Here is a 26,887-nt window from a genome sequence, read left to right on the forward strand (position 1 = left end):
CAACTCTCCTCATTAGCACAGCAATAGACACTGGAATTAGCTAGGTTTGAACCCAAGTCCATGCCATGGTCAAGAAGCAAGCTATTCTCTTCATTATTAAAGGCAATAACGATATGTCTCATTCATTAACTCTCCACAAATTGGAAGTACAGACATGAGGTTTCTCTTTTAAAAATATTTATTTTATTTTTAATTATGTATATTTGTGTTTTTCTGTGGGTGGATATATATGGACACAAAGGTTCTCAGATCTCCTGAAGCTGGAATTGCAGGTGGTAATGAGCTGTCCTATGTGGGTGCCAAGAACTAAACTAAGGTTCTCTGGAAGAACAAGATATGTTCTTCACTGAACTACCTCTCCAGCCCTGAGCCATGGATTTCTATGGAGAACTCTCTCACCTTCTTTGGCAGAGGGTCGCTACTGTTTGCGAAGTTGTGGTCAAACACAATAGCAGCCAGAATATTTCTAGAGTTGACAGATGACCTAGCGTAATCTTCAAAATCACTTTCTGAAGGAAACCCTATAACTGTAGAGAGAGTAAAAGTCTTGTAAAAGCAGAGTGTATGGCAGTGCCTCAAATTTCCAGTTTGAGAAGAAATTAAAAAGAGTTTTATTCCATAATTCTGTAATCAAATCTGAATTAAAAGTATGCAGAAATTGAGAGATGAAGCTACTGCATGATTTTACTGTTTGAAGTAAGTATATTTCAATTATTGAGATTTTTGATCAGTGAATTTAACTTTGAAATTCAACCAGATTGACCTTAGAAAAGGTGTAATTTGTATTTTTCTAAGTAAAAGAAATTTAGTTATTTAATATACAGTATGTTTGTAAACAGTACATTGGAGACTCTAAAGATTCCCTAGATTGTCAATGACTTAACAGCTGCCCTGGTGAAAGCCAAGTCTCGTGTAGTTTTATCCCTTTGACTGACGCGGCTTTATTGGTATAATTTTTCCAGCAAACCCCTGACTCCCAGAGACACACAAGAGAAGCTCCACTGTTCTCACTGCTGATGGTGCCACATCCTCACCAGAGGAGTTCTCTCATCTCAGATCCCCGCTGTCAAAGCACACTCTCCTCCATACCTGTCACCTGTGCTCCCGGGTGTCCTGTTTCTGCATCTCACCAGCACTGTTAGGAATCCAGTTCCTTCAGCTATTTCGCACCATTCATTTTCATCAATGAATCCATTTACAACAAAAAAATTCTCCATCACTTCAGCCTGCTTTTTTTCTATCTAGCAAACAAAGGTTGGGTTCATCCTTTGAAAGGCCTGCACTCAAATGACTTATGGTGAGTATTGCCTTATGTTTGCATAAAAATGGATCATGACTGTGCAGGCTGGAAAACAAAGGTATAGCCACACTCTAAGAAGGTAGGGAGGATGAGGTTCTAGATTTAGGAGCTGATCCTGATTCTGATGCTCCTGAGGCAGAGGAGTTAGACTGTGTGCTTATCTAAGGAGTGGACAGGACTAAGGGAAGGCTGCAGGCTTTCTAATGGTATTTGCCTCCGGAAGAAACAGGAGAGAAACTGGTCTGAGAATGTGAAGGTAAGTGAGGACCATAGCTTCTCTAAATAAACGTGCTGTGGTCTGGGTATGCATCGAGCACATCTCCCAAAGGCCGATGAGCTTACTGGTCAATTATCAGTGACACAACTCAGAGGGGGCAGACCCTTTAAGAGGTGGATCTGGAAAATAGTTAGGTCATGGGACAGAGTGCTCTGGGGAGTGGCTAAGAAAGCTTTTGTAGAACTCAGGTTAGCTCCTGTGAGTGAGGGTGGTCAGGAAAGAACTGCACTGTGATAAGGCCAAGATGGTCCCCACCCGGTGGGGGCTGAACACAGGGTGACCCCAATCTTGCTCTCTTGCCCTCCAAAACCATGGTGCTTTCTCTATATAAAATGGACTCAGATAAAATCTTCTATGCATTGTGCAATAATGTTTTTAATAACTGACCACTTATTTCAGAATAAAGGCAGGCCCACCCTGTGACTGTGTGCATGTCCTGTGCATGGCAATACTCCTGATGCTATTCTTGCCCAGACTTTAAAATCTCATTCAGAAGCAATGGGGACACAGCATCACACAGCTGGATAATAACTTAGAAAACCATCAATTGGTCAGCAAATGCTAAAATATTACTTTGTGGGGTTTTTTTTTTTTTGTTGCTGTTTTATTGGGAAAAAATTCTATGAACTTAACTTTCAAGTTTGACCAGTTTTATAGTTGTGTACTTAGAAAACGGATCCTTGGTTGTGAGGATGCCCTGTAGTGTTTTGTATAGAAGATAATCACCCAGTTAAAAAGCTAGGTTTGGGGATATTTTTGCTAAAATTGCTGAATAATATGCTTTTATGCAAATCTTAACTAACCTGCCATAGGGAAGTTTAAATCCTTTTTCACATTTTCGACAATATTGTGTACCACCATGATGTTGGAAGGCACATAAGCCAGCTCCCAAGGACGAGACCTGTTGGCAGAGACTTGGAAGAAGAAAGGAACAGCACTGACAGGTTGGTCAGGAAAATGCAGGGACTCCATCTTGCTTATGCTAAGAAGGTGGCGTGTTGTCAAAAGCACAATGCTGAACGCAAGCATCAGGATTATCTCAGTAACTAAAGCCCCAAACTTCCGCCTCTAAAAAAGTTAAAGAACGATAATATTATGTTAGTTTTCCCAAGGGTTGTTGATTTAGTAAATGGCTATGTGTATGTATTAAGCTGAGAAGATACTTCACTCATTTAGTTTACATGGGTGACCAATATGCATAGCTTTACTGTATGACAGACAAAAGTTCAAAGACTGTCATCTTTCTCTCTCCTATGTGACATTCTGCTATTACCTCACTCTGTGTAGGTCCTATGTTAAGAAAAGAATGGCCCAACCCTGGAACTAAGAAAAGTTAAGTAGTATAACATCAAAGGCAGCCATTACGATGTGAGAATTACCCCCTGGCCATCTCTGAGCTGTTGCAACAATACTGTGCAGAGTTCAGCTTACCTTTAAAGTAAAGTTCTTCCACAGAAGGAGCAAAAGTTTTTTTGATGCTGGTGAAGCCATTGTTTTGAACAGAGTTCAACTCTGGAGGAATTAAAAGTGGTTTTTAAAGAGAAGAAAATTAAGATTATCTAAATCTTCAGATATGCATATTTCATTTGGAATACGGGTTAGAGGTCAGGAAATTTGGAATTGAGAAGTTTCAATAGACAGGAGAGAGAACTCAGTGATATAAAGATTTAAAGGGGAATATTGGGTTAGGAAGGGTTAAATTTGGGTAGAGGGTGGGAGGGCAAAAGATAGGGAGAGATAAATAACTGCAAAGACCTTTAGGAAAGTAGGAGCACACACACATAGACACACACACACACACACAACACACACACACACACACACACATGGGGAGGAGAGAGAGAGAGAGAGAGAGAGAGAGAGAGAGAGAGAGAGAGAGAGAGAATTAAAATGAAATTATCTCAAAATGGATTGTACAATACCCCTACTAGATTCCAAAATCTAACAAAAATTCCAGTGCTAAGAATGGTTTAACACTTTTGGAGTTATTGGTCAGTGTGGTCCCATAGATCTCCCCCTAAACATTAAAGGCTATTGCCAATTACTGATCCTATTGGCACACTCCAGAACTTGGCTATAAGACCTTACTGCTGAATACACTGTACACTTAAGTCAGAGAACATGAAAAAAAAATCAAGTTGGTTCTCACCCAGAAGCTTCATTCCTAACTGCCTACCTTTCACAATGTTCCAAAATGCTATTGGTGCTAACAGATGAGAAAAGTTATCACCAGTTGTACCCAGCTATGAACTTCATAAGCTACCATAATGACTGGCCTGGCAAGATATGCCCACTGGTGCAATTGCACCACAAAGGGATCAACCAGTGATTGATTTAAGTCTTTCACCAGAAAATGAAATCTATACCTCTCACAATTATCAGACCAAGAAGCCAATGGTTAGGCAGGACCCTCAGGGAGAACGCACTATTATTCTTCTTCTAGATGGACATAGAATTAATAGATTATTAATCCATCTCCTAATCTTTCTCAGACAAGCGTCTCCTTCAGTAAATATTGGTTAACACAGAGACCTAGAAATTATGGAAGTACAGAGACTAGGAGACTGCTGATGCTTAGCCTGAAATGAGACATCTGTATCATACACACTACCCCCAAAATGGCCAGGGATCACTGTGGGAGAAGGGTTATAGAGTATAGGAACCAGAGACAGTGCACAGCCCAAGTAAACGGTATCTTCTGGCACCAGGGGACATCTGCACACATGACCCACAGTGGTTATGACGACAAGCACAAGACCTGGTAAGCTCAAGCTAGGTCAGATCCCAGCATGAGACGGGAGGTCACAGTACTAACCCCTATCCAACCAATACATCGTGAGAGATCAAGTGTGGCCCCTGGTACATCAACAATGCCCTGGTGGAAGACCACACAGACAAGAATATATGGACAGCATAAACTGCTCAATGAACCAAAAACAAACAAACAAACAAACAAACAAACAAACAAAAATCCTTTAGAAAGGACAATGCTGGGTAAGTAGGGAAGGGGAGGAGGGGGAGTAGACATGGGAGGAGTTGGTGGAGAGGAGACTATAATCTGGATACATTGCTCAAGATTCTCAAAAAACAAAATAAAAGTTTTAAACGAAAGAAAGAAAGAAAGAAAGAAACCTTCTCCAGTAGCATGTGCGTTTAGCCAAGTAAACTACTTAAGTTGTGTCAGTTTAATTTTCTAATACATCTTTAAAATGGCAATAAGCATTGAAATACAGAAGTAGTCCGTTATCCCTACATTGTAATGTAGTCAGCATCTGCGCCAATTCTAATATCTAAAAATATGTCACACAGAGAGCAAAGATGAATTAGTTTGTTATTCAAATTTTCAGGTTTGGGAGTATCTACTGCCAATAACAGTGTTCAGGGGATGGTTGTGGTGAGCATTTGTGTTTGTGTGAGCATTTGTGTTTGTGTGAGCATTTGTGTTTGTGTGAGCATTTGTGTTTGTGTGAGCATTTATGTTTATGGCAGCATTTGTGTTTATGTCTCTAGCAAACTTGTGTATATCCTAACAGCCAAGGTGATGTTATTTAGAAATAGGGACTTTAGGGGGGATATAAGTGGGGTTGATGCCTGCATACAAAGCCCCAGAGACAGGCTCTCACCTCATCCCCCGTCATGTAAAAACATATTAGAGACACCCGTGGGTCAGGAAAGGGGTTTCACATTACACCAAATCTGCTGGCACTCCAGCCTCCAAAATCTCACCAAAACCTTCTGCAGTTTATAAGCCATATAGTCTATGAATTTTGTCATAGCAGCTAGAATGAACTACAAGGAAACTCTTAAATTTAACGAATATGAACATTATATCTATCATATGTTTATACTAGGTACACACGTACAATTGGGGAGACAATGAAATCCAGTCCTCATGCCATGGATGGCACAGCAGGGGTTGACATTAAAACCACAGCTCTCATCTTAACAGGAATAAAAGATAGTTTATTCTGGAGCCATTATGAGTGACCATGGTTCCAGAACACAGATTGGGGCTCCCCAAATTCCATGTTTGAGTGTGGAAGCAATTTCCAGGGGTTTTGTAGCTTTAGAGAACAGTGAAAGTCATAAATCGTGGGTGGTAACTTTTAAATGCAATGGTGGGCACATCGGAGGGGTGTGTCCAACAAGGTGCTGAGAACCATTGTATAAGCCCTGCTACCTGATGGCATCTTGGCTCCTGCACTGTTGGAAGCTAAGTGAGCTGCAGTGCTAATAGCTTCTAAGAGGTTTTCATTTATTGTCATGAAGTGTTAGTTTAGATACAAGCATGGCTGTGCCTGAAGCTAAAACTAGCCCAAGATTAAGGTAATTAGCTTCTGCCTACAAAATTCCGGCCTCTCCACAGTATTTAAATCCCAGCTGGTCCATCAGTCTCTGCAAACACAGACTCCTTCCCAGAGGATTTTGTTGTTATTGTTTCTTATAGCGCAATTTTTTTTTCAGGAATTTTCATTCACACAGGCAATTCTCAACAACCCCCTTACCCCTACTTGAAATCAGGCTATTTAGATCCAAATTCCTACCACTGAGAGTAGCACCTCTATCAGTGACCTTGCACAATTGACAGGAATTTGGGAGAAGGGAGCTCTGAGGAGAAGAGCTGGAGAGTCATCAGATTAAAGCCTTGATGTTAAAGTGAGGATGAATCTGGAGGAGATGGGCAGTTCCAGGGACTATAATCCAGATTCAGGCACAGCAATCAAATCAGGGGCCCAGTTAGTATGGAGAGAGAGAGAGAAGAGAGAGAGAGAGAGAGAGAAACACGCATGCACACACACACAGAGGGGGCAGACAGACAGACACACACAGAGAGACACACACAGACACATTCTCTGGAAAAATGATGCTTGAGTAGACTTATATTATTATTACTAGAAAAAAATCTCTACTACTGTCTTTAAATTTATTGTGTGTATGCATCACATGGCCATAAATAAAAATAAAAATAGAATTAAAGATACACCCCAAGCTAATGGAAACCAAAAGAGTACAGAAGAAGCTGTGTTGGTTAAAACAGACACAAAGCCAAGCTTGCTGACACACGCTTGTAATTTTAACTCCTCAAGAGGCTGAGACAGGCGCTCATGGAGCCTGAGCCTGCATCATGTGTCTTTTCTGACCATGGAGTTAGGAAAGTTTGATATAAATAAAAGGTAGTATTTTTAGAAAATTCACAGGTATGTGGAAATTAAACACCATGCTTCTTTTGAGTAAAAGAGTAAATGAAGACTTTTTTTTTTAAAAAAAGAAAACAATTACCGATATCATGAGACAAATGGGAATGGCAAAAACATGCTAAACTTAAAAGATGTAGTAAAATAATCCCTCTATCAGGAAAGCTTGCAGGATTAAACTTTACATCCCAGACTTTCAGAGAAACAACTTAACAGGACATCAGGGAACTAGAATAACAAGAATAAAACTACGTGAGCGCAAGGGTGAAGCTCAGGAGCCATCGCAACCAAATCGTACACAGCCCAGTCATCTCATCACTCTGTGTTCTGGGTAAAGGAGAAATGTGGGGCTAATCCCCTCCCTCTAAGACAGGGTCTCATTGTGTAGATCTGGTTGATCCACAACTTCAGGGGCAATGACAGGGCATCCTGCCTTTTTACCTTTAACCTCTGGTGACCTTACACCCTGAGCTGTGGTTCTGACATTATCCCCATTCCTTAAATAGGAAATGGTAAATGGCGAGAGAAGCAGAGAGAAAGGGAAATTGAGCTCCCAGAATATTTGAAAGCAGTGTGAGAGCAGCAGACACACAAGGGAGGACTCACCACTACTGCTCCAATTTCGCAACCTTAAACCACCAGCGCCTTATCCACTGGAGAGCATCAGACTGCCCAGTTCTGGAAGCTCTTCCTGCACACAAGCAAGGCCTTAGCTAACCGTCTTGCAGGGCAGCGCTCTTTCTTCCAAGGTCGTGGCCCCGGATCTCGTGCAACGAATTAAAAGTGCAGTCATGGGTGGACCCGAGGCACGTGCCAGTGCTCTGAACCGTTGAGAAGAGTCAGGTGCGAGAGAAAAGAGGCACGTGCTGGGGGATGGGCTGGGAGTAGGGGGAGCCAACACAGCAGAAGGATCACGGAGCAGATACCAAAACCATATATTTCTCCTGTTCCCCACATAGCACCTAGTGGGTGGGGGCTCATGGGGAGCTGCAGGCCTTCACTAGAGCTAGCAAACCCAACCTGGAGCTAGAGAGCCCTGGCACAGAGCCCAGCCCAGATCCTGGCTTGTTCCAAATTCTTCTCAGCAACACCTATCATTCAGTCCACTACGTACCATTCTTCCTTTCCACACGTAGGATCATCTTGTCCACAACCCCAGCAGTGTGGTGCACTCCCTCCTTTTTCCCTCCACCTTGTCCATCTCTCTGTTTCTCTGTCTCTATGCCGCTTCCCAGTCTGGGATATCTATCCACTCTTAGTTCCAAGTCCTCACTGACTTAACCGTGAACCCGGGCACAGGAGTTGCCTGAGCCCTTTGCCCTCGGCTATGGGCTATGAAGACTCTCCACCTCCTTCATCTGGGTTCATCGACTGTCCTGTCAATCGCTCAGTGGGCTCCACCTCTATATCATATATCCTGGGGCTCTACCCATTCTCATACCCTCTTTCAGTGTAGCTTCATGATTCTGAGTTTCTGAGTTCTGACAGTTCTGACAGGTACCGCAAGTTCTCTACGCTTGATGTGCGTGATAGGGTTTTATTCTTGATTTTGGTACCAAAAGGAGTGGGGACTAATGTGACTTTACACCTTGTCAGGAGAGGGCGCTGGAAGAACACTGTAGAAGATGATCTCCTCTGATTCACTTTTTTTTTTTTTTAAATTGGCTCTGGCCTGGCAACCTGCCAGCAGCAGCTTGGACAGCGTGCCTCCCCGCCCCCTCACCCGGGCACACAGGACCATGAGGGCCGCAGCTGTCTGGTGCTCAGCGAGAGAGAGGCTGCCAACAACCCAGCCCCATCAGCTGTTTCCATTCGGCCAGCTTGGGCGCTCAGGCACTCAAGAGCTTTGCTGCTTAAAGAATTCGGGCAACTACTGGGGTCTAGAACTCACGACCTTCCCCACACTGGGGAGTGGACACCGCTGCCCTATGCTTGTTCCTTGGATGTTTTCATTCATTGGCGATAGTGCCGGGAGTTCATTTAAATACCATCGATAAACTTTCCCTGTGCAAATTGTAGTTTGGCATCTTGTCTGTAGGGGGAAACAGTGACTACGCACCAGTTGCCTTGGTCAAACCTTTGGGCACCTGCCGATCTCCCAATGACAAAAAATAAGTAGCAAAGCCTACTTGCCGCAGACCTAAGGCGACTCAATGATGCGATCATGAAGATGGACAGGAGAAGCCTCCACACACATTTTCTAATACGGAGAAAACCCCAAGGAAAGCTGCTAAGGCAATTTAATATACATGGCTTCTGGATATCATTTTGTTGCCAGTTGGTGAAGTGGGGTCTGAGGTTTACAGGTTTCTAGCCTCTAGTCCAAAGAGTAAAAACAAGGACTCACACAGATTTGCAAAAGGAGCAAGATACCCATTTGCACGCCCGATTGTGAACAGACATAAGATGTGACTAGGAGATTCTCTGTCAAAGCTCACTTTAACAGAATTTGTATTGCTGGGTATGCACCCCAAACCAGTTCAGGCCATACCAGCCTTTATACTCTTGTTACAAGGATATGTCAGAATATTCTTGGATAGTAACCACCTAATTTTGATTTTTGCTGGAGGCAGAGAAATTGCTAGTATGGTTCACAGAGCCAAATCAACGCAGGTAGGGGTGTGAGTGGGTTCCACGGTTCCATAGTGTGCACTGCGCACAGACCGTGTGTGTGCACAGTTCATGCGGGCAAAGGAAAGGGGTACCAACAGTGCTATGACAAGAGTGGGCATAGGCATTACCAAATAGGGCCCCAGGGCACTAACCTGTCTCCTATGCTTGCCTGCTTCAATTTTGTTATTGACAGTATCAACTGAGGATGCGAAAGCCTTGAACGAGCCGCCCACAGCACAGCAGCCCCAGACTGTTTGCTGGGCGATTCTGTGTTGCCCATCCTACTTGTCTGTTTCTCGGACTGTGAGTGCTAGAGGGAGGATTAGCTTCTTGTAATGCTCACCATATGCTCTCCCTGCCTAGAGATGCATCCCACCTTCTTTCTATCTTAGAGCTGGGTCAGAGTAGGAAAGAAGACGCAGGATTCTTCTTTGCCGTTGTTTTGTTTTTGAGACAAAGAGTTCATGTAGCTGGTCTCATGGCTTCTCTGTAGCTGGGATGGCCTTAAACTCCTGGTCTTTTTGCTTCCACCTCCTTAACGACAGGATTACAGGTATATGTGGCTCAAAACACACTATTTTAAAAAAGTTTCCTTTCCATTCTTAGACTTCCATGTTCTTAGTGCAAAGACTCTTGATTTAACTTGGGGAGATTAATATTCAGCTGACCTTTTAATTTTTGACATTTGTGTGTACCCAAATGTGTGTGTGTGTCCTGGGAAAGGCGATTTGCCTGGGGCCTGATTTTCCTCCAGTGCACACTGAGCTGCTACAACACAATGATATTGTTCTTCATGCCATCACATCTATACCACCATCCTTTCTGAATGTTTCTATTCTCAGGATACTCCAGAAAAAGGACCTTCTCTCCACCCTGGCAAATGCTGTTTCTTTCATGTTTCTAGGAGGGAGAACAGGGTATTTCAGAAATCTAGCTTGAAGATCTGCACATGGTAGATATACAAGCGATTCGTCTAAGTCTTTAATGAAGGGGATACATTTTTAATGTAAATATATTTACACAAAGTTATATATACATACACACACGTCCCTCTCCGAACCCAAGTGCATTTGAATGAAGACGTCATAATCTCCTGTTGTAACTAATCTCAAGGCACTGCTTTCTCATAGCCACTCTCTGTGTTATCTGGGTTGGCAAAGGTCAGGAAGACTTGCTCCAGGGTGATCTGACTGATGGAATAGTCTTCTAGATTGTAGTCCTCCTTCACCTTCTCCAGAATGCCGAACACCTTCAGCAAAAAGCAACAGAAAGCATGCAGTCTCTGAAACATTGCCTCCAGTCCCCAACCCAGACGACTCACTCCTTCCTCTTCCCAGTGTTTACTGGATTCACAGCAGAGGACAAAAGGCTCCAGGAGGGTGAGAAGGAAAGGTCGGAGAAATAGGCAATTGAGAAACTAAAGGTAGGTAGGTCCTTGTTGCAGTTCTTTTGAGTGACCGAGGCTAATAATAGGGTTTAGGGGCAGAAATAGAAGGCAATTAAATTCTAAGTGTATTTGAAACGTAATATAAAAGTGCTAGTACATCCACAATGCTAGGCATGATCCCACTGCCTGGATCCCCGGGGCATCATAAGTGTGCTTCTAGCATTAGTGCATAAAGTGCATGGTTTCGGCCATCACCTTTCCCCAGCTGTTGTCCTTGCTGGGAATGTAGTAATTAAGGATCCCTTGATTCTCTTGCTTTAAGTCACTACCTACGACAAGAAGACAGACAGGTGAGTAAACTTAGAAGATTTCATTTAAAATTGCCTTAAAATAATGTTACATCTGCATAATATTATATACAAGGGAGAAACTAGTGGGTCAACACATAAGTGGATAGAACAGAGTATCTAAGAACATGAGCCTTATGGGGACATTCTCATTCAAGCCACCACATACAGTATGGCTAAAGTATTTACTTTAAAGTATTTAAAGTATTTTAAAGTATTTATTACTGATGGAATCGTATTATTATATGGAGTATATCATAGTTACTGAGTATACTTTTTTCAACTCACTTGTCTAATGTTAGATACTACCCTTCCTAAAACGAATGTTAGGAGCCTTTATCGCTCAACCAGTGCTGAGAATGGTCTGGGGCAACTAATTCCAGGTCGTGCATTTTCATATGATGCGGCTTTGGAGGAAAGCAGGAAAAATACCACGTCAATGTTAGTTCTTTCTTCTGTGAAAATGTCCTGAATTTTTTTTAAATCTAGCTCTTAGCATAGGTGATTCAAATATTTACAGTCTGTTTCTAGAAGTGGAATTTCTGGGCCATTACTCTTTTCAGTTTGAAGACATAGGGAACTCCAAAGGATTTTACTCCCTTTCACAATGAGACTCTTTCTTGAACTTATGTGTTCTGTGATTGGGCAAACACTGGACACATGACTAACTTGGCATCTGTAGAAACAGGGACCTACAGGGGAAGATGACAAGGGGATTCACTTACGCAGCACAACACTGAAAACTGATTAAAAACAACAAACACTCGAATAAAAGTGTTAACAAACTCCCAAGTGCCGAGTATTGGGCTAGCATGAGACAGAATATGGGGCCATTGTTTTCCTTTTACATTGTTTACATTCTCCATTTAAAAGCACTTATCATATTATATTACTAAAACCCTCATCAACAATATGCTATTTGACCAGACAGACACCACTCATTTAACCCAGTGGTTCTCAACCTTCCTAACACTGTGACCCTTTAATACAGTTCCTCATGTTATGGTGACCCCCAACCATAAAATTATTTTCATTGCCACTTCATAACTGTAATCTTGCTACTGTTATGAATTGTGATCTGTTTTCTGATGGCCTGAGGTGACCCCTATGAAAGGGTCATTCAAGACCCACAAGTTGAGAACCACTGATTTAGTCTTTTGTTTTTGTGTTGAGGGAGGTTCTCACTGTGTGGCCCAGGTTGGTCTTGAACTTTCAATCCTCCTACTTTAGTGTCCTCAGTACTGGCATTCAATTACATATGTATAGTCAAATAAACCCAGACTAATATTCACTGGTAGCTTTTATGCAGAAGCTTCTTCAACAATATTCTCAATTGATCTGAAATTTTTCATTTGCATATTCTTTAGAAAAGACTTATGGGAACAGTAATGCTTGGGTGTTTCTGGGTTGTGTGTGTGTGTGTGTGTGTGTGTGTGTGTGTGTGTGTTTTCTTTCCCCTTTGTTCTCTTCTGCATTTTCTATTTTCTTTGTGCATTGCATGTTGTTTGTTCCTTACTTGTATATTTATGAAAATTTGAGGAGAAAATCCTCTCCAATGTCATTGGCTGCCCTGTAGATCCTTCTATTGTGTACCTGGCCCATTCTCAGTTTTTCTTTCATGATATCCATCCCGCTGGTGGCTTGTTGGGCTCCCATTTTCTGTTTTATGGTGTCTTAGGTGCTCCCATCACACTAGGGTTTCTGCTTTTCACTGGCAGTGCTTTTCCGTAGACATCAACCACAATCTTTCCATTTTTTGTGTGTGTGTGTTTATGGGAGATGAATTACCTTGTAGTTTAGGAATGTCATGTTCACAGCTTTAGGGCTGAGTGTCTTCTGGATCTTTTAAATGTGGCCTTAGCAAGTTAGCTCTGCCATATGCTCTTCTGAGTCTCCTTTCACTCCAAGCCTTGCTAAGGGATGCTTTCCTCCAGAGCAGACCTGGGTTTGCTTCTGCCAGGAGTCAAAGGATGTGGCTGAGCACTGAGTTGGCTCAGTCTGAAGGTCCCGCCTTTACCTGCTTTCCCCCAGACAGCCCAGGGCGCCACCTCAGATCCTGGAGCTGACACGGTCAGCTTACATTTTCAAGGATTTATCTTTTAATTATGGCTTACGTTCTTGTTTTGTTTCTTTTCTATTTTCCTCCCTTTTTATTAATTTCTTTTAATCTCTGGTGCTAAGAGGGAGTATTATACTTTTATCTTTGACCCTATAGTGCATTAAAAACATTAGTTGTTATTTAACAGCTAATTTAATTAGCTGTTTAATTTAATTTTATTTAATTCTAGTTTAATTTTACTGGTAATGCTCTTCAGAGATAAAATCTATATTGCAGAAACAGAATCATCTTATTTGTGACTTTTTTTATAAATAAAATGAAATATGGGCATTTAAATTTCCTTGAGATTATATAAAATATATATGCTAAAAATCTCTGCTTTTTTTTATAGGAAACTATTCTTTTAGAATTGCGTATGCCCACTACCCTTTGGCTAGTAATGTTTTTTTTTCTTTTTAAGGGTTAATATTTATGCATGCATGTATGCAATGTCAATCCCCCTTTTTGCAGTCATATATAATAGTTGTTTGCTCAAGAATAATATAGGGAATGTCTGGGCAATGACACCTTACTCTTTGGACCTTTCTCAAACTGATATTCCAGAAGATGTATCTGTCCACATTCTTAATAAGGGATAGTAGTTGGTGTCCTCCTTCAAGTACAGCAAATGAGCAGAGTAGTAATGATAAATGAATTTCTTGGATCACAAGACATCGTGCAAAATGGATGCATAATTGCATATTTAACCTCTTGGACATATGCACTGGTATTTCCATACCGCATTGCTGTCACTGTGACCAATGCTTAGGTGATGATTTTCCCACACATTTACTCTCCACATTTTTCATTTATGTGGTGATCCCAATTTCTCCATGTTATTTCCCATGGCTTAGACTATATAAAATTCCAAATCCTTAACTCACAAGAGCTATTCCTGTTATGTTTTGCTCTGCCTGATAAGGCAGACATGAAGACAGGATCACACAGATATTAAAAGTCCTTGTGAGGACTGTGCTCTTAAATTTGGGAGAGTACACAGAGAACAATAAGATCAGCCAGTTTAGACTGCACACCGTACATGGGGCCAGCAGACAGGTGCTTTCTGGATTTAACACTCAGGAAGAGAACTCTTTTACTTTAATATTGTTTAATCAAATGAGTGCTTTATTAGACTCATAACCATTATAAATTTCTTGTCATCATTGAGTTATCAGATTTTTAAGACCAGCCAACATCAGCAACAGAATTCTTGAGAAACCACATTCCTTTGCATTTCCAGGATTTGCATATCCTGGCTGAGATAGCAAAAAGGTCAGTTACAATTTTTCATACAAGACAAAAACTCTTACTGTTGTTCATTGATTATGTTATGGACTGAATTTTTATTGCATACACTGAAGATCTAGCTGCCTAAATAGGACCTTTACGGAGGGCTGTAAGTGTGACTTCCACTGGGACTAGTATCCTTTTAAGAAAAAAAAAGCAGATGCCCAGGCACTAGGGAAATGCTCATATACAGAGGACAACCGGGGGAATAAGGTAGAGACGATGGTGTCTGTAGTGCAAGCCAAGGAAAGAGGCCTCAGAAGAAGCCAGCCCTGCTGGCAGCTTGATCTTGGCCCTCTCTCATCCAAAACTGTGAGAAAGTAAATGCCGTGTAAGCCAGCCATTCTGTGGTCTTTTGCTATGGGAGTTGGTTCTAGCAAACCAATACAGATTTTCTTTTTAAAACATGGGATGTTGCTAAAATTAAAAAAAATTACAAAAACAAAACCAGAGATCTTCAAACTATTAATTCTATGACATCAGGTATTAAATCATACACCAGCTCCTATGGATAACTGACTCATTCACACAAGGTAGTGACAAATATTTGCCATTTTTCTTGAAAGTTTTGCATAAACAGACACAGTTACAGATACAACCATTTCCCCAAAGAACTCATTATTGGCTGACAGACATACCAAAAACTCCTGGGAAGCTACAGTGAGACACTCAGCACATAGTCAGTGAGACCACAGACATGACTTATCACTTGCAAAGTTAATCCAACCATACTTACCTGGGAAAACCTCGGCAATATAATTTTTTAAATCCTGCACCACATCGTCATCGGTGCCAGTTTTGAACTTGATGTTCATGGTGTAAATATTGCCAAATTTGTTCTTGAGATGCTGAGGGCTACCCAGGCACACCAGCTTTCCCTGCACCATGATGGCTAGCCTGGTACAGAGAGCTTCACACTCTTCCATGCTAGAAAAGACAAAACAAAATGCCAGAATAACATAAGGCAAAATTATCACCATTGGAGCATATTTAGATACACAATACTTTGAGGTCTTGTTTGAAGAGATAATGTTCATTTGCTCATTATCAGGGCCACAGGGAATGAAGCTTTAATAAAATCCAAAACAGTAGAGGAGCAAATCTTCAAATGGAACAGGTCATAAACATTCTTCCTTTATGTGTTCAAGCATTCCTTAGGATTCCATCCATAAGAATCTCACATACTCAAGCAAAATTTCTATGCACCATTCCAGGTCCAGATATTTCCCTCTCACAGTCATAGAATTCCTCCCAACCTCCATCCCCCATCCCAAAAGCCACACCTGTGAGGCACACCTGTGAGGCACACCTGTGAGAGGTTATGATGATGACCTTGCCACTCTCTCTTGTCCTTATCACTGCGTTCCAGAGCATGCGCCGGGCTAGTGGGTCCATGCCAGTAGATGGCTCATCTAGGAAGACAACTGAAGAGTTTCCCATTATGGCAATCGCGGTGCTCAGCCTACGTTTGTTTCCTCCACTTCAGAGTCGAGGGAGAGAGGAGGAGAATATAGTTTACATTGCAGTAATTTAACAGGTAACACATCTAATTATTATTCACATTTTTATTTACACGAAAAATAGTTGCCAAGATTTCAAAAGAGTTGAGTATCTGAAAACAGTTGCAAGAAAAAATTAGAAAGTGCTAATTATATGTGATTGTACTAAAACACAAGACTCAAATCTAATAGTAGACAGCTATCCACTTTCACTTGGAGTGGAAGAGGTGACTTTTAGTTTATCTAATTTATTTTTGGCTATACTACCAGTTAAATTTAGATTCTTATTCTTGTAGTTCTTGATATTCCCTGACTTATAAGCTATGTGGTGGCTGGCCAGGACAATACCAAGAATCTCATCTTTATCCTTTACGGGGAGACAAAGAACCATAGCAAAACAGGAAGAGAGATACACATTTTTCTAGCTCTTTGACCAAAATTGAAATTGAATCAGATTTTTGAGTCTATCTCTGCAAAGAAAGGTGTGATGCTCCTAGGGCCTGCTTCATTGCAGAAGAACATTTGCGTGCTTCAGGCATGGCCTGTTTGTTATGCAGCCTGGGTTAGACTCTTGATAATTCATTCCAAACAAGGAAGATGCCAGACTACTTCCCCGAAGGGAGCACCAGCATGTGTTCTCACCTCAGAGTGTAAATAAACTTCTCAGCCTGTGGTTTCAGATACAGCATTTTCAACAAGTTGTTCACATAGGAACTAATATTGTTCTCTGGAATCCCCCACACCCTGGCATACATTGTCAATATCTCCCGAGAAGTCATGTAATCCAGCAAGGCATCAAACTGTGGACAATAGCCAATTTTGGACCTTACCTAAATTAAGGGAACATTAAGAGAGATAAGACAACTCACTGAGCAATACACAGTAAATATGGATAATATAAAAAAAAAAGCTTGAAGGTTTTTGGCCTATGCTCTGGGACAAACTGATCCATCAGAGAGTCCCAGCAAAGAATTTTGTATTATCCAATGTGTTGTAGACTCACTATGGCTAGGGGTGGCTGCATGGATTAGAACTCATGAAGAGCTTCTTGCATGAAGGTGAATATGCCCAGGATAACCTTTATAAAATGACGATAGAGTGGTCCAAGAATTTGCAGACACATATTTGCATGGAGGAGGCTACTCTAGCATTGCCCCACCTATCATGATGTAAGTCCAATAAGCAATGTGGCATCCACCCTCAACAAGTAAATGAATGCTTTTGAAACTTGAAACTTTTTCCTTAAGCTTTCAGTCATTCTGTCCCAACAGACACCAGAATAGCAAGAGTGAAGCCTGCTATAGAGGTGTGGGGCTGATTAGCAATCTTTAAGTGAGGTTTAGTGAAATCCTGACTTCTTAGTTGTGATAAGTGGATGAGTGGAGTCCTTAATCTTTCTCTTGTATGTGATGTGACATTTGAGTATTTTCTATGATACAAGTAAGTGTCGTTGGGATCCTAGCTCTTATTTTAGATACACTAGTTGTAAACTAGCATACTATATGCTATAGAAAATAGATTACCTGAAGACAAAACACTTACCCACTATGAGATTAAAAGTCAACAGGAAAATGATATCTATGTAAGACAAGACACATTTTAATATCTCTTTTAAAGTGTTGGGAGGTAACAACCATAATGAAACAAAATGAAAAATCAAAACTATTAGTGTATTTTTAGAAAATTATGACTTTAGTAACGGCTAAATGAAGCCCAGATGTGGCATGGTTGAACAGGGGCTAAGAGCTGGTTGTGGTTGGACATGCCAGGTGGGTGTGCTGAGGAGGAGGAGGTGGAAGGATCAGGAAGGAAAATTGATGACTAAATAAGGTAACAACAGGTTCATAAACATGCGTAGAGACACAGAACCTGGTTTCAGATCTAGGTTTATGAAAAACACACAAACAAACAAAGCAGGGCTGGTGTGGTGGCACACCTTTTAATCCCCAGGATTTGGGGGGACAGAGGCAGGCAGGTCTATGAGTTCAGGACCAGCTTGATCTATATAGTGAGCTCCAGGCTAGCCAGGGCTACACAATGAGAACCTGTCTCAAACAACAAAAACAATAAACAGTATTCACAAAAGCATTTTGAAATCTTTTAAAACATGAACAAGCGGGGAAAGGAAACTAACAGATTACAAATTTTAGGAGATGAGGGATACTGAAAAATAATAGTAATATCAAAGCTGTGCTCTCCCATTTAAAGATCTGGAGAAATAGAAATTTTAGAATGGATACACATTATTAAAATGAAAAGCTAAAGTATTTGAAAATGTAGGCATAAAATAGTAGACTCTTCCGGTATTAACCAGGGATTCCAAATTGTATGGATACAAAGGATGAATCTGCACTGTACATGTTTCTGACAGTATGTGGAGGTGTTAACGAAGACTAAGTTAGGTTCAGTCACATCCTGACCTGTCCTGGAAATGTCTCATGAGGAGGAAGCCAGCCCCACACAAAGCCTGACATTTGTTCTCATGTTCTTTAACAAGTCCCAGAAAATCCTGAAACATAAATGTAATTTAAAATGTTCTGAAATTTATATATACATGTGTATATATATACATATATATTAGAAAGATATATTAGTGTATATATATATTAATATATATAAATCTCAAAGTTTCCTGTCTGTTCAAAGCCTGGAATTACTCCACAACATTATATTTTTAAAGACAATGGAACAGAAATTCACAGAAGACTATTTCAGTATACAATTAATAAGCAATCACAAATGGCATACAACACCGTATATATCTGATACTGAATGTACCATAACCAGATGGCAAAACAGCTACATTGATCATTAAGACATAAAAGGCTGCCATAAATGTTTTCCACCATTTTACCTTCAAAAATTCCCAACATAAAGAGAGCTTAAAATAACACAAGCAACAGTCTTAAGAACTGCCATGGCAGGAGCCAAAGAGGCGTTGTTTCAGCAGCAGGAAGCACACATCCCTGACATTATTACTGATGCTATGTTATGCTTACAGACAGGAGCTAGCATGGCTGTCTTCTGAGAGGCTCTACCAGTAGCTGACTGAGACAGATACAGATACTTACAGCCAACCATTGGACAGAGGTCAGGGACCCCAGTGGGAGAGTTACGGGGAGGATTGAGGGATTTGAGGTTGGGTCTCTTGATATTCACCAACATATATACTCAACTAGCTGTCGTTCTCCTTTCTTGCCATCTTGCTGTAGGAACACTGGGATTACATATGCATGTCCTACTGCATCTGGACTTACGTGGGCTCTGGGTATCCAAACTCGGGTCAGCAGGACTGTGCAGCAGCACTTGAACCACAAACATCTCCTTGATCCTGCTCCGGAGTTTTGTGCTGGATAAGGGTTGAGTCATTTATATTTTACTTTCTCAGCGCCTTAATGGTGTGCAATTGGTTTCCAGTTCAGATTTTTTTTTTTGAAACAGGGTCTTACTCTGTAGACAAGGTTGGCTTAGAACTCAGAGATCCATATACCTGGCCTCCTGAGCGCTGGTGTAAAAGGCATGTGACACCATGCCCAGCTGGTTCAAATGTTTTATTGTTAGGGTTGGACTAAAAACTTCAAGGTTCTTCTTAAATACTAGGCTGGCCACTTTGAGTCTAATGGACATTTGAGTGCATTTTGTGCTGTGTTATAGGTGCTGCTTGGAGAAGTTGCATCACACTTGGAAGACACTTATGATGTATCTCTCAAGGTGAAGAAGCTGCCTTTCTTACCATCCTGTGTTCCCTTACATTTTATTTCTCTTTCCAAAAGCTACTGACAGATGTCCGGAATCTCCCATTACACCCCTAGGTCATCAGGCTGTTTGCTAGCGTACCTTCAAGATATTTCTAGTGATGCTGTAACCTTCAATGAACACATCCCCAGAGGTAGCTATCTCTTCTCCAGTCAGAATTTTAAAGGTAGTAGTTTTCCCAGCTCCATTTAACCCAAGTAATCCAAAGCATTCCTCCTTTTGAATGGTGAGAGAGATATTTCTCACAGCCAGAGTGGGTGGAATTTTAAAATATATCTTAAAAACAATGAAAACACAAAATACATGAAAAATGTATTGGTCGAACACAAAGTTTCAAACCTTTACAGACAGCAATGCTTCAGACAGATTCACAAGAACCCTACCGCCCGTACTTGGGGATCTACTAGCCATATCTCCACAAGTCCACCATGAGCTCCCAGTGCTCATCTTAGGAAATGAAGTTATCTGCTGGACACTGAAGGGCGTTTACCTTTATGAGTTTTTTAATGAGCACAGTAGAATTCAGCGAGTGCCGAGAATGCTGCAGGATAGTCTCTTTTTCATTTTGTACATCTTCGTCTTCTGAGTCTCCGGATAACTCCTTGGACATTCTAGCCTGAATTGTGAAAGCAAGGATTACACACTGAATATCTTGCCAAGACTGGATGAATTCGTGAAGGCTGAACTGGAGGGCTATTCCAGAGTGTCAAAACGGAAGTCAAGAGACTTCTTGCACACAACCACAGCTCTCTTATAAAAATGTAATTACTGTTTCCAAAGTTTAGAAACTAGACTTTCCGTCAGGAGCAAGTAGAGGGTATGATACCAAAGCAGACATCACAAAAATTACAGCCACAGCGAATAATATTGATTATGGTAAAAATGTTATTTGATAATACTCAAGTACAGATGAATGTCAAGAAAAGATGATTTTCAGTGTTCTTTTGCTCTGTGTGTCTACCTCCCCCCCATCCCCCGCCCTCATGGTTGATCAAGATGCAAACTCTTGGCTGTTTTCTTTTGCTCTGCCATTATGAATTCTAACCCTCTGAAACTATACGTCAAATTAAATATTTTCCTTTAAAGTAGTCTTATCTCAGAGAAAGGGAAAATTGTGGAGAGTTCAGTGTATGAAGCAGCTAAAGGGAATTCCATAAATGGAAGTGCATCCGGGGACTTATAGCAGGGAACAAAGAGGACTGGAAAGGCACTCCACATAGCCCAGGGTGGAAGAGAGTTCCAAGAGTCAGCCCGTATATGTGTTTCATATCAAGTGATACAAACTTTTCATTTTGAGACTCATTTGACTACCAGCTGTGTCCTAGACAGCTTCTCTAAGGGTAACGCCTTGTACAACTACAGTCAAAAGTAAGACGCTACCATCAATTTCATCATCTTTGCTCTACATTCTACCTGGTTCTGTTTTTAGCATCAACTACTAAAGCTTGGCATCATCCAGACAAAGAAATAAGCCACAACCTACCGCTTATTGGATTTCTGAAAAAGTATTTATCTGATGATGCTTTTCATTCTCTCTATTATCCATTGGTTTAAACTAGTTTTAGACGTTGCATATGCTATGTCTGTGTCTAGTTTCTTTTGGGTCATATCAAGTATGAGTAAGTTACAGGATGTCCTTTCTTGTCACTACACTCTATCTTAAGACAGACATTTTTGTCCCCTATGGGGCTCACAGTAATGAGGCTTTTGTCCTGTTCTCCTATGAATACAGCATGAGCATTCTTTCACATATTTTATAAGTGCATATATTATATACACATTTTTAGAGAACAAGTATATGCATTTCTATCGTGCATGTATGAGTCTCTGAGTGTATATATTAACTACATTCTGATGTAGTGGTGTCCCTCAGTGGCTTTTATATACATTGGCCTGATGACTAAAATATAGTTTGCCTTTATATGTATCAACTGGAATGTGTGAATCTTGTATGTGGTCAGTGTCTAAATCTTAACTATTTTTAAATCTAACTATGTCTGCCTTCTTACTGATTTGTAATTCAGAAATATCCACTGGGATCTGCCTGCCTATTCACTCACTCCATGATTGATATCTTTTGCTGTCACGAGGAATTTTTTCTTTGGTTTGTAGCTGTTACTGTTGCTATAAACTTTTTTTAAATTTACTATTGGGCCTCTAGGAGAGTTATAAACATATAACTCATCTATAAGGAGCACAGGCAGAGTCAAAGTTCATTATTTTCAGACATTTATCCAACAGGAGTATCACTTATTGAGAACCACCCTTCCCAACCATACCGTGTGCCAAGTTTGCTGCAGGTCATGTTACTACATATTTGTGCACATGTCTCTAGACATGCTATTCTAGTTGTTTTCACACTGTAACATGTACTGCTTACATAGGGGTTCATGAATACATAGTACATAGACTGGAGAGATGGGCCAGCTATTAAGAGCATTCGTTGCTGTCACAGAGGGCTCAGGTTCAGTCCCCAGCACACATGTCAGACATCTCACAAATGCCTATAACTCTAGTTACAGGGGCTCCAACCCACTCTTTTGTCCTCCACAGATACCTGCACACATCTGGTGATGCACACACATGCACTCAGGCACACAAATGCACATAGAAGAAAATAAGTAAATCTTTTGTAAAAACAGAATTCTGTTTTTTTACCACTAAAGCATCTGATTTACAGGGTTGCGTTTCTAGGCGATGATGACCACCACAAATTGACAAGTATGGCTCCTTCCTGGTGTACTATTCTTTCTTTATGTGTTGTTCTGACTAGCTTCATCCTTAGAGCTTTTATGTATTAATTGTCATTGTGTGTGAGTGAGTGGGTGCAGTGAGCAGGTGTCATTGGATGCATGTCGGTCAGGGGACAAGTTTATGAACTGCTTTCTTCCACATGTACATAGGTTCCATAGGATCACCAGGCATATGAGGCAAGTGCTAAGCCATCTTGCCAATCCCTTAGAGCAGTGATTCTCAACCTTCCTAATGCTGCAACCCTTTAATCCAGTCCCTCATGTTGTAGTAACACCCAGCCATAAAATTATTTCTGTTGCCAATTCATAACTGTATTTTTGCTATTGTTATGAATCACAGTATAAGTATACAATATGCAGGTTGTATTTTCATTGTTACAAATTGACCCTAAGGAGTCACAGCCCTCAGGTTGAGAACCAGTGCTTTAGAGTTTGTTTTAATGATATGCCAGTCTGAATAGTACCCTCATTTTATTCTATCTCAGGATGTCCTTGTCATTTCTGGTTCTTTACTTTTCCTATACTTGCAAAATTTAGAGTCTTCTGCTTCAGCAAGTCTCCAGAATGTGAACCCACATGCACTTGGCTGGGTAACGGATTGAGATTACATCACCCTTTTCAACCAACCTGGAGAGGGATGGTCATCATACCACCATCAAGTTTCCTAGCCTGAACATGGGATGCTGCTACCTTTAGTCTTCCAAATTGCTTGAAACTTTCAGTGTCAACGTCTTCCATATTATTTGTTAGCATTATAGTTGCAGTTAAAAAAGTGATATTTGTGTTCTTTTGATATAAGAGGGAAATTTGTAAGAGTCTATCAAGATATTTGTGGTGCATTTTTTTATGTTTGTAATCTCTCTCTCTCTCTCTCTCTCTCTCTCTCTCTCTCTCTCTCCCTCCCTTCATCCCTCCCTCCCTCCCTCTCTGTCTCTGTGTTTAAGATAGGGTTTCTTTGTATAGCCCTGGCTGTTCCAGAGTTCACTCTATAGTTTAAGACTGACTTTGACCTCTTAAGAGATTTGTCTGTCTCTGCCTTTTGTGTGCTGGGGTCAAAGGGATCAAAGTTGTGTGCTGTCACCATATGGTGTAACTGTTCTTTCATCATATTTAAAAAATAAACTTATTACTTTCCATTTCTAATCTGTATAGTGAATTTTACAAAATAATTTTTCCAAGCTTGTCAATAAATTTTTGTACTTTCTAATTTTACTAATATGCTGATTTGACTTTAGATTATTACAGTCTTTATGTTTCTGGAATGTACCTGGCCAGGTCTTGAATTCGAGCTGCTGATACTTTTGTCAAGGTGTAAAAGTACCCTTTATTCACCTGATGCAATTGTCACCTCTGAGGCTTACTGCCTCAGTCTGCTAACCTAGGTCTAGTTCTGGAAGCCTTTAGCCTCTGTACAATCCAATCTAGGCCTAGAATGTTTTCAACCTCTGAGACTTACTGCCGAATAAGCTTACCCTTTCTAGCTCTTTCTGAACTCTGGCTGGCTGTTTCAACTCAGCTGTTCTGGCTCAAAACTCTTCTCCACACTAACTGATTCAAACTGGCTTCTCTCAGTTTCTGACTGGATCGCTCTGCTTGGCCTCATACTAACTCTGGCAATATGTCCCAATCTTCTGGCTCCTCATTGGCTGGCTTGTTCTGCTTTCACCTGTATCTAGCTTGTTCTCTCTTTCTGCAGCCTGTCTCTGTACAACTGTCCTGGTAAAACTGCCCTCTCTTCTCTCTCTGCACTCACTGCTCTCTCTTAAGTAGCTTCCCTTTCCTTGCTCTTCTAACGAGAGTTGGGCATATCCTATTCTGTCAAATCTTCCTCTAATTTGTCACTTAGTCTGCTACTCAATTAAACATAGTTTTCAAACATTGCTCCTTCCTTCTACAAACTAACTTCACCTTCACTGTTTAGGATTAAAGCTGTGTACTAAAGGTGTGCTTGTATTCTATTGAGAGGGATTAAGGTGTGTGCTAAAGGCTGATCCACATCACAACTAGAAACAGGTTTTTCCAGTAAACAACACAATCTCAGGGTTCATAGTGTAATCAAGTATCTTGTATCATCAAGGACTTTTTTTACATCTATATTATAACTTACCTTCAATCTCCCCATTTTTAAAATCCATTGTATGCGTTAGTCATGTATGTTGTTATGGCCTCAGAAGAAAATGGATCAGAAGTACAGAAGGTAGGAAGGGAGATCAGTGAAATAGGGCAAAACATGTTTTTCAAAAGTGAAAAATTCAAAATTTCATGCTTTGAAGGAACTAACAAGCGAGAGGCACCCAGTTAAACGAATTGAATCAACTAAAATAGTGTAAATGAAAGCGAGTGGGAAGAACAACAATATCCTAGCTAACACCAGACACACAAATACAAAAAGGAAGTGTATTATGACTCTTCTTCTGATTGCGAATTCTTCTCTGATCACTCCCTAATGTCTCAGGATAATACAGTATCCTCCTCCTGGCACTTCTGAAGGAATTCTCTGATTTGGTTTGCTGTCATTTGAGTCTTGACCTGTAGAATCCCTTTGTAGCTCTTTAATAGTCCTGCTTCATTGCCTGAGCCCCATCCCACCTCCATGCCTTGAGTTACTCCCTCAAGTATATACAATTGCCAGAATTTTATTTGGTTCCTACTAGATACAGTTTTGACATTTTATACTTTCTTTTGTCAAAAATCTTATCCCCATGACTGGTACTTGTCTGATCTCTGATTTGGTTCCCATCCTGGGACCTTTTCTTTGGAATGTCTGTTGACTTCTCTTTTCAACTCTCCTCCAAGATCTGAGATCTGTATGTTCCTCCTAGACATCTAAGGAAACTGAGTCCCTGTCCAGCATCCACTGTTACCAAGCAACAGTTGATATTTGAGGGATATCTTTGAAATGCATTACAACCCAGAATTGAATATCAGGGTTTACTTCTAAGGATCAATATTCTGGTGCTGGCCAGTTATTTGCTGATTTGACCTAATTCTCTAGTCCAGAGGCTATGCCCTACGCTTAAGGTAATTCTACTTCATTCTGTAGATGAATCTTTCAACTAAGTAGGAAACTCTCATTAGCTCTGGACACCAGGCTTCCTCTATTGTTGTCCTCATGGCTGAGTCTGTGTTTTGGTGTCTACCTGCCTGACCTGTACAGTGCAGCCTGGAAACTCTCACCTTCTACACTTTAATCCCAATAGCCATTTCTGTAAGATGCAGAGAACATGTTACATATACAAAGTTTCAAAGCATACCCTAAATTTACTGCATCAGAAACACTGTACCTGTCCAGCAATTTATAGTTTAACAAACCCTATGCATGAGTCAGATGCATGCTGCAAGAACATACCTGTTATAAAACCTTGCTCTGGAGTGTGTGATCTGTGGACTGGTGACCCAGTATTGCCTGGGAGCTTTTACAATAGCAAATGGACAGGCTGGGGAGGGAGTATTTCCCCCGACATAGGAGTTTTTCAAAGGAAAGATTTCAATGCAGTGCATTAAAATTACAATAAAATCACAAAATTCACATTTTATGTAGATCTCTGATTCTTGTAGATTTCAGTCAGTATATATTGATCTCCTTGTTCCACTGTTATGATGCGAGTGTGAAATGTCCTCAGACATCATGCCAGCAGTGAGAGGGGGAAGTGGATAGCATCTCCCATCCCTAACCAAGAAGCCATCTCCAATAGATGTCCAACACAAAATGAACTCAATGATATTTTTGTAGATTTTTTTTGTTTCATATTGCTTCTTTTTGGCATACTTTGTCTTACTGCCTTTTTGTTTGTACAATATAGTTTCTGATTGTGTGTGTATGTGGTTTTTGTGTGTGTGTGTGTGTGTGTGTGTATGTTGTCTGTATTGTGTATTGTGGAGTTTTTGTTTGGCTGTTTGTTTTTCTAAAGAGAGAGAAAAAGAAAAGGCACAAGGTTGGGTAGATGGGGGAGGAGCTGGGAGGAGCTGGGAGAGACAACGAATTAAAACCATCTCTAAGGCCTGTATTCTGCTACTTACCTTATAAAATGTCTTATAGATACCAAATAAAACATATCGATATATGAAGGCCTTTAGATTCCATGAAGTAGTCTCCAGAAGGATAATGAAGAGGAAGTATATCAGCCCTGTGGCGGCCATGGCAGTCACATGCCTTCCAATTGCTCTTTTGTCCATACTGTATACAGTAACTGATGAGAAGGACAGCAGAAGGATGTTAACAGAATGAGATGTCAGCCAGGCACGGGAGAAGGATCCCTGTCTTCACTCCCCCTTTAAGACAGATCAACTGTTATCTATGAGCAGAAATGTTTTGATAAAAACACACACACACACACACACACACACACACACACACACACACACACACACACAC

General features: G+C 40.8%; 2 protein-coding genes across 2 annotated transcripts in view; both read right to left on the reverse strand.

Annotated features, from left to right (window-relative positions):
• The window catches only part of LOC116893918 (ATP-binding cassette sub-family A member 3-like), a 91,776-nt gene extending 84,258 nt beyond the window's left edge, over nt 1-7,518 (reverse strand). The window contains exons 1-4 of the mRNA XM_032895640.1: nt 7,379-7,518; nt 3,009-3,089; nt 2,381-2,645; nt 400-527 (exon numbers count right to left, since the gene is read on the reverse strand). Of these exons, the coding sequence (XP_032751531.1) occupies nt 400-527; nt 2,381-2,645; nt 3,009-3,068 (453 nt within the window). The 5' untranslated portion in view covers nt 3,069-3,089; nt 7,379-7,518. The remainder of the gene's footprint in view (nt 1-399; nt 528-2,380; nt 2,646-3,008; nt 3,090-7,378) is intronic.
• A 2,975-nt stretch (nt 7,519-10,493) lies between these two features.
• LOC116893131 (ATP-binding cassette sub-family A member 3-like) overlaps nt 10,494-26,887 on the reverse strand; it is a 90,820-nt gene continuing 74,426 nt past the window's right edge. Inside the window, exons 23-30 of the mRNA XM_032895062.1 lie at nt 26,533-26,702; nt 20,250-20,375; nt 19,841-20,035; nt 16,646-16,833; nt 15,814-15,984; nt 15,241-15,431; nt 11,028-11,101; nt 10,494-10,634 (exon numbers count right to left, since the gene is read on the reverse strand). Coding sequence (XP_032750953.1) covers nt 10,494-10,634; nt 11,028-11,101; nt 15,241-15,431; nt 15,814-15,984; nt 16,646-16,833; nt 19,841-20,035; nt 20,250-20,375; nt 26,533-26,702 — 1,256 coding nt within the window. The remainder of the gene's footprint in view (nt 10,635-11,027; nt 11,102-15,240; nt 15,432-15,813; nt 15,985-16,645; nt 16,834-19,840; nt 20,036-20,249; nt 20,376-26,532; nt 26,703-26,887) is intronic.

This window comes from Rattus rattus, chromosome 2 (genome assembly GCF_011064425.1).
Source record: "Rattus rattus isolate New Zealand chromosome 2, Rrattus_CSIRO_v1, whole genome shotgun sequence".
In the NCBI taxonomy this organism is placed as follows: domain Eukaryota; kingdom Metazoa; phylum Chordata; class Mammalia; order Rodentia; family Muridae; genus Rattus; species Rattus rattus.